At 45.7% G+C, this 12,972-nt stretch overlaps 2 protein-coding genes across 3 annotated transcripts in view; one reads left to right on the top strand and one right to left on the bottom strand.

Annotated features, from left to right (window-relative positions):
• RAB30 (RAB30, member RAS oncogene family) overlaps window positions 1-12,972 on the top strand; it is an 85,183-nt gene that overhangs the window by 15,230 nt on the left and 56,981 nt on the right. The gene's annotated exons all lie outside the window — the stretch shown is intronic.
• LOC109383274 (mediator of RNA polymerase II transcription subunit 24-like) lies at window positions 8,289-11,452 on the bottom strand. Its single transcript, XM_019643551.1, is given in 5 exon segments — window positions 8,289-8,519; window positions 8,522-9,398; window positions 9,400-10,058; window positions 10,061-10,355; window positions 10,357-11,452. Coding segments are annotated over 5 exon segments (2,967 nt in total). The 5' UTR covers window positions 11,368-11,452; the 3' UTR covers window positions 8,289-8,394.

Consider the following 12,972-nt stretch of genomic DNA (forward strand, 5'->3'; position numbering starts at 1 on the left):
TGGAGCAGAGGGACTGGGGGGAGGGAGTAATTGGGGAGTTGTTTAATGGGTAGAGAGTTTCAGTTTCACTAAAAGTAGAAGTTCTGGAGATTGGTTACATAACAATGCGAATACACTTAACATTACTGAACTGTACACGCAAAAATGGTTAAGATGGTAAATTTTATATTATGTGTATTTTACCACAATTAAAAAAATACCCAAACAGATACACCTCTCTGCTATGTGGTGGAAAGTAATTAGTAAGACAGGAAGAGCTGATGAAATCATAGGAATTAGAGATGGCTTCCTAGACTGGGCAGATCTGTCTGGGCAATAGAAAATGGGTAAGATTTGTGTGGCAATAGGAAGGTGGGAAGGGCAACCCAGGTGAAGAGAACAGTGAGCAAAGTTTAGAGGCTACTTGGTGTTGCTTTAAGATCCATTTCTAGCAAGGAACAAATCTCCAAGTACATGGCTCTGTAATTAATGGGTGTCCCCGCCACCTTCCATGTGGGCAGACTTAAATGCAAAGTCTAAGCCAAGCTCTTGAGGTCACGGCATGCTGGACAGGGACTCATTCATGATTCATTCAGTAAATATTTATTTAGCACATAGTGCCAGTGCTATGCCAGGCACTTCATGTGTGTTGGCAGATGTAATACGCACAACTCTGAAGTTTTTAATAGTCCCCATTAGCAGTTGCAGAAACTGTGACTCAGAGATGAAATAACTTGCCCAAAGTCACGTGACTGATAGGTGGCAGGAGCAAGACTGCTGTGGAGCCTACACTGTGTCCTCCAAGCTACACTGCCTCCCGTTGGGGGTGAGTGAGAAATGATATCTGCCTTTGAACTCATAGTCAAAATGGCATGTAACTGCCACCACTTGTCATCTTCTTGCTGCTTTTGAGGCTACCTTGGCTGAGTTATCTTACAGCTCTGAGGCTGCTTCCTTATCTGTGAAATGAAGACCTTGTATTAGACCAGATTATAATGTTTCTCCCAGATCTAAAAACCCTGTTCATCTATCCACCCAGTCATCCATCCATCCATCCATCTGTCCATCCATCCACCCACCCATCCATTCATCCAACACTAATTTAGTATCTATTATATGCCAGGTACTGTGTTGGCGGGTATTGCTAACTGAGATTTTGCAGAACACTGTTCTTGCCTGAAAGGGGATTGTAGGCTAGTGAAGGAGACATAACATAGATATCATTGTACAGTATGGTCATGGTGCTGATAATGGTGTATACAGAAGACTGGCGCATAGAGGAGGGGCATCTGACCCTGTCTTGGATAAGAGGAAGTCAAGAGAAAATGATCCCAAAGACCAGGAAGATAATGAAGAAGACCACAAAGACCTCATCTTTCCTGTTGTCCCTCTGGTCATAAGCACACTACATTTTAATTAAATTTAGGAAAGCTTTGGTGGACTCAGAACTCCTTTTTATTTTAAGTCTTGTGAAAGTTTAGTTGAATCTAACCATTGACAAGTACAGCTATGTGCCAAATATCTATAAGGTTTGGATTCTTTTTCAGATTGGAGAAAGATTATAAGGTTGAAGAGAGACCTGGGAGTCCCTCCCTCCCTTCCTTCCTCCCTCCCTCCTTTCCTTCCTTCCTTCCTTCCTTCCTTCCTTCCTTCCTTCCTTCCTTCCTTCCTTCCTTCCTTCCTTCTTTTCAAATTTAAGAATCATGAAGTAGACAAGTAAGAGGCCCAAAGGCCAAGAGTTATTTGAGATATTTATAACAAAAGTCACAAATGGTTATATTTCAAACAGGCAAGTGAAATGGTCAAGATATTGGATAATATATGTGATTTTCCCAAGATAGCAAGGACCAGTGAATTACTAAGAATTAGAATGAGTAAACATTAGAATTCCAATACTAAGGAATTAAAGTGGCGGTTGAGGGGGAAAAGTTAGGAGCTAACATTTATTGAGCACCTACTATGTATCAGGCGCTGTGCTATGACCTTTATATTCATAATTTTGCTTTATCTTTCCCACAATCCTTTAAGGTAGGTGTTCTTATCCTTTACAGATATACAAACCGAAGCTCAAAGAGGTCATGACTTGCTTAAGGTCACAACTAACTAGAAACTGAGCAGTGGTCCAAACACAGGTTGTTGAAATCAAGGCTTTGTCCGTTATACTACCCCAGTCTTCTTCAGGATCCTGGCTTTTCTATTTCCGAGGAACTGCACTGGGATACAGAGCCTCCCTCCCATCCTTGGAACCAAGGAATTAATAGGAGAGGCCAGCTCTTCATGTTTTCCAATATGCTAAAGGACAGCTCCCCCAATTTCCTGTGTCTTCCTTCTGATTTGGTGGATCACCAGCTACCAGGGATAAATGGCTCTTACCAAAATGTCAACCCCCCCCGCCTTTTTTTCGCCTTTCCCAGGTAGTAGATGAGTGTTTGATCTTGGCAGTTTGTCTCCTAGCAATGGCTCATGGAAATCATCTGAGAATGCTGATTGAGACCAGCTAAGTTTGTGTAGTTGATCCCCTCTACCTCCCCAACAAAGGGTAACTTCAGCTCATTTGCCCTACATCTATCTTTGGGGTCCTGAGAGACCATGTCATCTGGCTCTCAGAGCCTCCAACTATAAGATTCTGAGAAAATCACTTGGAGTCTCAGCATTTTTAACCGGTGCCTCAGGCCTCGTCTTCCTCCCTCAAGGCCTCACTGTGGGCATAAGCTATGGTATCTTGTCAGGAAGTGTTTTCCCAGCTGATTTTGGAGGCAGGCCAGGCATCTATCTCAGGCCCTTTAACCCCCAGGAGAGTTTCCACATATGGCTACATGAAACAGAGAAAACTAACCTCCAACATGGGTTGAGGAATTATGGCCCTGGGAAAAAGTCTCCTCCAGTTGGGCCACTTCTCTGCCCTGGTATTTCATAGTTGAGGCTACAGTGACGTGGACAGAGGATTTGGAGTTAGGAGATTGGAGCTCAAGTCTTGGTACAAGTCACAAATCCTGGGGTCATGATCACTTGACCTGTCTGAGCCTGTTCTTTTCCGTAAACGAAGGATTGCTGACAATCCCAGCTTCATACTATTGTTCTGAGGGTCAAACAAATAACTCTGTGTTATTATTAATTCAATGTATAGTATAAAAGTGTTTTACAAGAAGCCCGTAGAATGTATTACAGATGACAGTGCTTGTTATAAAACAATCTTGGCTCAATGAGAGACATTTCTGGAAATGGAGCAGGATGTATGCTCTGTCATCACTGGCCTCTAGTTCCTCGCAAACTTTTTCATCGCTCAAGTAGGCATTCGTGGCATCATTCTCTCCTGTTTATTTTTGTAATCATTTCATTTATAGTCTTATGAATACTCCCAGGAGCTTTGGCGATTCTTTAATATTTATCTTTGAAAGCTCTGGTCAGGGTTGTACACTTAATACCCAGAGCTATTTACCCCAGAGTAATTATTTGAATTCTTGGAGCTGTTTGTCGATCTGTTTCCCAATAAATCCTGGGACAGCAGAGCTGGCTATGTATGAAGTTTACCTTGCTCGTTAGGATTCTGTATGGTTGAGAGCTCCTGAGGGTACCTGATAGTAGGTCAACTCTAAGGCAAGGCTGCTGCAACTGAGTACATGCTTCTGGTAATGAAATGAGAATGAGGAGAGAGCATCTTGCTGTAAGTGGTTTATGAGTTTAGAGCTAGTAGCCCTTGGAACCTGAAAAGAGTCTTTAGTGTGTTGTCGTTTCAGTTTGTTGAAATTATTACTCCGTTCTGAGAAATTTTCTAGGTGTTCCCTAGATATCTGGGGATTGTTACTTACTTCTGTTACCACGTCATCTGATTACAGTTCATTCTTTTTTATTGTGTTCCTCAGAACTCTTTTTAAGTTGTAAATGAAAGAAACCCAATTCAAACTAACTTGGGCAAAGAAGGATTTATGGGAAGAATACTGGGATATTTCATGTAACCATAGGAAGGATGGGCGCAGCTGGAACCAGGAGACAGTAGAGCAGGTAATTGCCCTGACAACCCCCAAATTTCAATGCTTAACACACAGTTTATTTCTTGTTTGTACAGCAATTCAACATGGTGCTTGCTGGTTAGGCCACCTTCTATGTTTCAGGGACCCAGGCTCCTTCTATCTTGTGGATTCCTTCTCCTCTGCATTTCTCAAAGTTCTCTCCTTTTAACTTGCAAATGGAGAAGGAGATTGAAGGATCTCATGTGAGATGTTCTCATGGGCCAGGTCTGGAAGTGGCTTATATCACTTCTGTCCTCATTCGTTCAATTACTACTCAGCACATGACCCCATATAATGGTAAAGGAGGCTGAGAAATGTGATCTGTTTGCCTAGGAAGAAGAAGAAATAAGTTTGATGAGCATGTAGCTTATTTGAGCCACACAGAGACTCAAGTGATGTTAAGATTCTGTCTCTTGCTTTTGCTTCTCTCCTACACGGCAGGGAGCATGGCCACAGATTGTCCCTGAACTCTAAATCTCACTGTTGTTAACAGCAGAGAAGAACTGACCTACACTCTCACTGGCTCCAAGGAAAAATTCTCAAAGAGTAATAATGATTAGCTCAGTTTGGGTCATGTGACCACCCTTGAACCAATCAGTGGTGGGCAGAAGGGCAGGGTCATTTAGCATAGACTTGGCCACTGAGAGCCCCACTTGGGCTGCTATTTGAGGAGGAGGAATCATTGTGAGACAAATAGCCACTCCGTTTACCAACCACTAAAAAGACCTAACCTCTTCGTGTTTCTACTCTTGTGGAAATTTCAGTGCAATTTTACAGTCCTCTTTCCAATCCTTCTTACCACAGCTACATCAAACAATTGTATTTCACTGAATTGATGACACCATCATTTCTAACATGTATGACTATTCTATACACCACTGAGAAAGAAAGAGAAAATAAGGTTCCAGATAAACTATGACACGATGCCAAGATAGCATCCATTGTAAAATGCATCCTAATTTCCAACCCATCAAAATGTAAGTGAAAATGTTTTTAGAATTGATAAAAGATGACATTTATTAGACTACAACCAAGCTGTATACTTGCATGCCTTAGTACCACCTTTCTTTTGTTATTTTAATCCATCTGTCAATTCAAAAAATATTTATAGGTCAGGTAACAATGAATAAGACAGATTCAGTTTCTACCCTCTTCATGCTTACCGCCTCTTCCCCTTTGCCATTCTGGTATTATGAAGTACCTGCTGTGTGCCAGGCAGTCTGTTGGGCACTGAGAACTCAAGAAGGAATATGATGGGGTCCTGTCCTCCAGGGACTAACAGCCTGGAGTAGTAGGGTGTGGGGAGGCAATCATATAAACAAATGAGTAAATAGAGGGTCTCAGGTCCTGTTATTAAAGTCCTTATAGGGTACCTTGGGCCCCCAAAGTAGAGGGAATGGTCAATTCTGCTTTAAGGAGTGAGAAAGGTGGTACCGTGTTTACTAAGATGATTGTACACGTAAAAGAATAAACAGTAGTCTGTATTGAATATTAATATGCAATTTTCCCATACTTGATAATAATAAGTAGGCCAGCATTTGTCCAATGCCTAGATAAATTACCTCAAACTTCCTATTAAACTTCAGATTCAAAAGGCACATGGGTGGCCGCTTAGCTCAGTTGGCTAGAGCGCGGTGCTCGAGACACCAAGATTGCTGGTTCAACTCTCACATGGACCAGTGAGCTGCGCCCTCCACTAGATTGAAAACAACGACTTGACTTGGAGCTGATTGATCCTGGAAGAACACACTGTTCCCCAATAAAGTTTAAAAAAGAAAAAGGCACATGTGGGTCTCTTCTTTGTGCAAATAGCCTGTGAAGCCTTTTACAGAGACAAAGTGACAGGATGGCAGTTTTATCTTATGGTGGAGGTAGCCAGCATTCCTGCCCATTAATCACCTAGACTCCTTCCAGAGATTCTTTTTTGCAGGGTGATGATGTTTTGGGCCCTATAGATGTTCTGCTGCAGCAGGAGAAGAGCAGGGGCAGCCAAGAAGGGCTGATGCAGGCACTCAGGGCAATGCTGGGTCCCCGGAGCAGGTGGGATTTGGAGAAAATGTGGCTGAGGCTTTTTGGGCCGGGGATCAGAGAAGAGCCATCCGAGAGTCTCACAATCCAACTGTATAGCCCGAAGTGCTAGGTCCTTACCTTGCAATCAAAGATGCCGGCTAAGATTAAACCCATTTGTTTTGGTTGAAAAACACATAAAAACAACAAGACTCTGGGAAAAAAGGGGTGGTTTTTTTTTTGAGGTTCATGCAGAGGTCAGCAGAGAGCCAGCGCCTGTCTCTTCTGGCTATTAGAAAAACCTTAGCTAATGAGTCAGTTAGGCAATCCAAACTATTCTTCTCTGCTTTATGAAAAGCCTGGAAGTGAGCATTGAGATATACAGGATTTTTTTTAACCTTTCAGGTCCGTGTGTTTGTTGCATGGTGACTAGGGGTGGGGGTGAGGAGACAGATGTGTGAATCCACCTCATCACTGGGCATGGGGGGCCTTCGGACTTCTCTGGTCAGCTGAGAGGAGAGAGAGCTCCAGGTAGCTTCTTTAAAGGAAAGTGGAGAGGTCAGAATCTCTAGGTCGACTTTGCAGTCTCTAAGGGCAGTCTGACAGTGTGAGGTTGGGGTGTGCTGTGCTTGTACCGGAGATGCTCAATGGAGGGATGGCAGGAAAGCAACAACCCCCGCCCCCTTCAGGAGCACTCCTCCTAGGCACACAGAAACAGGAAGAGCAAAGGGAAGAAAAAAAAGAAGAAAAGAAGCCTGTCCCTTGAAATGAGCCGAAGGTATATCCCGGGAGTGATTTATGGGTGTACAGAGAAGGAGCATTACAGGAATAATTGCTGGCTGTTTATTCTGGGGCCGTATGTGTAGTGAGAGTGGGGGCAGGGAGCTTTATGTTCTCCTTTACCTTGCTCCAACTTCCATTAGTGTTAATAGGATCATATATTCTAGACTTTCATTGGCTTGCTGCCCTGACATAAATGTTTGAATTCCTTGTTTTGGTATTATATAGTCTTAACAACAGAGGCAAAGAGAAACAGAACGTTGCGTGTTAAATTATCCTATATGTCTTATTGTGGATGGGATTTATTCCCTTGAGCCTATGGCTATTAAGATGATCTGTTCAGATGATCTGTGTTTCTGATAGCTACTTCTAGATAGCTTTATAATTTGCCTGAGGGATTTGTTTAGGGGAGGGCCAAATGTATTTTTTTATTTGGTGGAACAAGGTGATCCTGGTGATCTGAGCTCTGGGCTGGTACAGGGGCCCCTGTCAGCTAAAGGAGCCAATAGAGCTGGGTGTTCCCCTTGTTGTGGCAAGTTGATCCTGGGGCATTTATTAGGCAATCATTTGATCTGCATTGACCCAATTTACCCTCTTGGTGGGGGATTTAGTTCTTAGGGTTGCTGCTGTAGAATCTATTTATTCAATTAAGCAAATAACAATTGAGCATCTACTGTGTCTTGAGTATTGTTTTAGATTTAGGAATATTCTGTGCAAAGAGCCAGAATCAAACTGTTCACGAAAACCCAGCAGAATTAGAATGCTAACATTTCCAGGTTTGACGGGAATTTAAAGATAATCTCATCCAGGGCCACCAAGCTTGTTCTGTAAAAGGCCGGAGAATAAATATATTCACTTTAGGGGATCACTAACAGTTTCTGATACTTATTATTCTTTGCTTACTTTTACAACCATTTAAAAATGTGAAAATTATTCTAAACTGGGGGTGGGGCGCATAGGCTGGATTTGGCCTATGAGCCATAGTTTGCCAACCCCTGATCTAAGCCATTCCCCTCATTTTTTTTCTTTAACTTAAGGGGAAACTGAGAGCCAGAGGGTTGAAATGATCCCTTCCCCCCAACGTCACACAGCTAGTTTTTGACACTGCTGGATTGGTGACTCTTTTTTTTTTTTTTTACAAAGGGAGCCACAGGGGACTTTATTTACAAATGAGCTGAGGTGAACTTCCCTCGTGTATTACCAAAAAAAAAATATATATATATATATATATATATATATATATATATATATATATATATATATATATATATATATACTCTGCACCTACAGAGAGCCTCAGAGGTGGTAAATCTACCCTTGGAAGGGGGTAGGGTGCACGGGAGGGGGTGTGCTGGGGTGAGACTGCCTGGAGCTAAGGAGCCAGGCTGCTTACACTCTTCAGGAACTGGCAGTGGGGACAAGAAGTTATGAAAGAAAGAGACCAGGAGATATCTTAAAGGTCATAAGTCAGAGAGAAGGGAAAAGACCTGGAAACTCACACAAGGCTCTTACATCATGTGGATATGAGCAATGATGTCTCATCTTTCTTCACTGTTCCCTTTCGAGGCGCCTGGGGCTGGAACCCTCCCAGAGGGCTCCTGCGGACACTCCAAGCCCCTCAGAGTGCAGCAATGGCTTTGGCAGCCACCTGGCGGCCCAGGGGCAGGCTGAGGTCCGTGACGGCCAGAACCACCTTGGGGCTGGACATGGCTGACACCTTTACCAATTCTGATACAGTGGTAAAGGCATGAACTGCAGGATGCTGCCTCGGCTGCCCTGCTCTAGGCAGTCCACACACTCCTCCATGAACCACTGCACAAACTGGGTGTGGGGGCCGGCAGTCCGAGAGCCCAGGATGGAGGAAATGAGCAGGAACAAGTTGGCCAGGACTCGGTTCAGTGGGTCTCTCATGTTGACGGTGTGGAGCTGGGAGGCCGACAAGGAGCTGCTCATGGACCTGTCAGTGGGACTGGAAAGGATGTTGGCGTCTTCCTCATTGGAGCTCAGCAGTCGCATCAGCTTCGAGGGCTGCATGTCGTCCAAGGGGAAGAGGCTGATATAATCCTCAATGTCTTCACGGTGTCGCTTCTTTTGGCGGGAGGATGCCTGTCCCTTGTGGGAGGAATAGGAACTCAGGGCACACCAGACGACTAACTTGTTGAGGGCGGTGCCAGGGGGGCCCATGAGGCTGTGCCACTTGGAGGAGTCAGTGAGCAGGCCAGGCAGGATGTGGCCCAGCAGGACCAGTGTCACCTGCTGCATGTCCAGGCAGAAGACAGAATAGAGCAGCTCCACTGCCCGCAGCGTGTGCTCCTTCAGGGTCTCCTTTAAGAGCTCCTTAATCAGGTTGTTGCAGAACCAGTAGACGCCTCCCATGTGCAGCAGGGTGTCAAAGATGTGGATGGAGCGACTGTCCACCCACCCCTTCTCCAGCACCTTGGCAAATATGTCCGTCAGCACCTCCTTGATGGGTCGCTTAGGGGGCAGCAGGTTCCAGTAGGGCATCGTGTCCATGCCCGTGGATGGGAACTTGATCTGTGTGGCCGTCTGCTGCAGCACGTCGGCACACATATGCCCCAGGATGGAGCTCATGATCACCACCCTCTCATTGTAGAACTGCAGGGGTGTTCTCACTGTTCTCACTGTACAGTGGCCCTGCCAGCTGGCGGATCATCTGCAGCGACTTCTCACGCTCATCTAGCCCCAGCATCCGCACGTGGGCCACAAGCCAAGCCACGGCGCACACTGCCAGACTGCACACCTTTCCCTTGATAGTATCTGTGATTTTCTGGATGGACTCAAAGGCTAGTACCCCATTCTCCCAAGCATTGAGGATTTCCAAGATGGCCGCTGAAATGCTGAGACAAGCTTCGGGCCAATTCCTCTGCACCAGCGCCATCTCTGAGGAATTGTTGAGCAGGGCCACTGGGGACTCCACTTTGGTAGAGTCAGGCCGAAAGCAGGGGTGGTCAGGGTTCAGGATTTTGCCCTCCTCAGGCATGCAGGTCTGTATCCAGGTCTCAAAGAAGGGCACCTCTGCTCCTGTGCTCGACTCAGACAGAATCACCTCTGAGCCATAGGTCTGGGCCATGTGGCACAGCATGAGGAAGGAGATGTCAAAGAGCAAGGCTCGAACTGAGGCTGCTTTGGTGCTTTCTTCACTGCCATGTGTCATGAATTCATTCAAATTGATGACTTTCTGAGCGAAGGACTTAAGCTTCCCAGTGGCAGCAGCTGCAGCCAGCAACAAGTCCAGACTCTTCCCAGACAGCATGTGGCCCCCAGCAGCCCCTCCGGGGACTTGGAGTGGTCTGCATCCATCGTCTTGAGGATATTGGTGACAGTGGGCTCCGCTCGGAAGATCAGCCCAGGATTGGGCTGGATGTGGGCATTTTCTCCTGATTTTGGCTGGGGTGCATGCTCCCGGTCTGCTGCACGCTTGGCCATAAGGTTGTTCACACTGGCTTCAGACAAAAGATCCTGCTTCCTACATTATTGGAGTAGGAAGTCTGTAAAGTCACAGTTGCTGCGCTGGTCAGCTTTGTCCAGCAAGGGTGTAAGCTTCAGCAGGAACTCAAAAAGCACAATTGACGTCCTCGGTAAAGTCCTTGTCCCCATGAGAGTATTTCTTCAATTTCACCAAAACTTGTGGAATCTTGAGGAAGGTGAAAGCTATCCACTTGAGCTCCTCTGTACCGTCAGGAGACTCGATGAGCCCCACAAAGCAAGCTTTCCAGATCTCCAGGACAAAAAGTGGGGTGGGGATATGCTGCATGCGTTTCACCATCATCAGCTGTTCCACCAGGGGCTGTGTCTCGCCTGTCAGGTTCATGGTGCCCTCAAGCAGGACCAGTGCATGGACTGTGGGGAAGCCAGTTTTGTGCGGCTGCTCCGAGTGCACAGACAGCATGGTGGGGATGCTCTGAATGAGTGTGCCACATTACTCAGCCTGGCTTCGGAGTTGGGGGTTGCTGAGATTGGCCAGGATCTCTCCAAGCTTCAAGAGAGAATGCTCAATGGCTGTGCAGGAGGAGGCCTCCTCTAGTTTGGCGATGTGGAGCAGGGCCCGGTTCTTGGTGCTGCTGAGGGTCTTCTCCAGGCGCTGTAGGCACATGGCAAGCTGCTTCTCCCCAGCAGCCAGAGTGCCAGCCTCCAGACCCTCCTGGAACCACTCCGCAGAGGCTGCAGTGCAGCGCAGCAGCCAGTGGAGGGCGCTGAGAAGAGCCCGGCACAGCCCAATACACTTCTCTGCTTTGCCATGACAGCTCAATCGGTCACAAAACATGTCCATGATATCCAGCAAAGCCTGGACACACAGGTCCCGGGAAAAGTCATCAAACTTACTGATAGCTGTGAGGACCGAGGAGTAGGACACCATCTGGAAACTAATGGCATACTTCAGGTAGGACAGGATGAGAGGATTGGGGGAAGGTCCAATCATGGCCTGCTCCAGTAGTGCTTCTGCTAGGTTGAAAATGTCCCAGGTGGCTCCTTTGGGAAAGAATTTCTTCATGTTGATTGCCCACTGGTAGTCACTCCATCGCTCCTTCCAGGCTTGCAAAATGGCCTGCTTCAGGTTCACCATCTTCATGATTTCACTCTGAGAAGGCGGGGCTGATGGCAGTCAGCTCTGAGGTTGGAGAAATCGAGCTAGAGAAGGGGAGAGGAGATTCGGACAGTCTAGTTCTAGGTCCTGGGTATCGCCATTTTGGCACTTCTGGATTGGTGACTCTTAGTAAAAGATCCCCAAACTGCCTAGTCACTTTGCAAATGTATAGTTTTGGTTCTGAGGGAAGTATGAATTTTAATTAATTATTAAGTTATTAGGCGCCTCCCACATTCCAAGCACTGTACTTGGGATAGAGGATGCAAAGTTAGCATGACAAGGTCCCAGCCCTCAAGCAGCTTAGTTGTTGGTTCAGGCAGATAAGATGGCGCTGTGGAAAGTGGCACATGGAGACAAGTAGGGGGCACTGTAGGGCACAGGAAGGCACTCAGTACGTGGGATGCTTCTGTGGGTGCGTGGATGAATCCATTCATTCTTTGCATCTCCCCCACTTGTGATTTAGAATCCACTACCCAGCCTAAAGGAAGGGGACAGTGGCCTGGCTTCCTCCACACTTGTTTGTTTTTCTCTTTGGGGACTCATACCTCATGTACAGTTTATATATGCATGGGTGGATTATGAGATTAAAGGAGCTAAAGTGAAAAAGTATTCAGATGGCCACCTGAGAAAGATGGTTTATTTGGTACTTGCTTTGTCATACCATTTTATCTAAGCAGTGGCACTGAGACACATATGAAATCATATAAGATCAATCATAGAGCCTTTTAATATTCCAGAGCAGGAAGGGACTTTAGCAATCACTTAGCTATACCCTTTCATTTAGCAGATAAAGAGCATGAGGCCCAGAGATGTTAAATTTCTTACTCTGGGTCACACCACTAATTCATAGAATCTCAGGGTTATAAAGGACCTTAAAAGATATCGAGTAGAACCACCCAGATAATAATAAAGAATAATAATCACAGCCAACACTTATTGGAAGTTTATTGACATGTATAGTAATATGTATTACCTCATTTAATTCTGACAGTAACCCAATGTAATAGGTACGATTGCCATCCGCAGCTAAGGAAATGAAGCTTGAACAGCGGAGGTAAAATTTGCCCAAAGTCACCGCACCAATAAGTGGTAGAGCCAGGATTGAAGTCCAGGCTCAGTTGCTTAACCTGTTCAGAGCTCTTTATTCCAACTGCCTGCATGTTTGGACTTTGCTTCTCTATTAGTTTATGAGCTCCTGTGGGCAGGGGCCATATCCTCTTCACGTGTGTTTCCCCATTCTTGGGTTGGCTTGTAACATTGGCTCAACAGATGTTTGCACAATGAGTGAATTGATGAATCAATCAACCAACCCATGCTTTAATCAGTTGACACTTTTAGTGATAAATGATTGGGAACTCAGTGGCTGAGTTAGACCCAAGCCCAGGTCTGCTGATGTCCTTTCTCCAGCTGCGTGTGGTAATATGCAGATGTGGGCCAGGAAAGCCTGTTGCTCTGCAGCTGTCTTTGTGGTGTCATTGAGCAGTTTTGAGAATTAATGTGCATAGCAGAATTCTCTTTGAACATCAAGGTTTCCTTGAGATGTGACAGCCTGATTGGTTTCTCTGAACCTGATGAAGTTTGTGGAGGCAA

Source organism: Hipposideros armiger, unplaced genomic scaffold (assembly GCF_001890085.2).
Source record: "Hipposideros armiger isolate ML-2016 unplaced genomic scaffold, ASM189008v1 scaffold_79, whole genome shotgun sequence".
In the NCBI taxonomy this organism is placed as follows: Eukaryota; Metazoa; Chordata; class Mammalia; order Chiroptera; family Hipposideridae; genus Hipposideros; species Hipposideros armiger.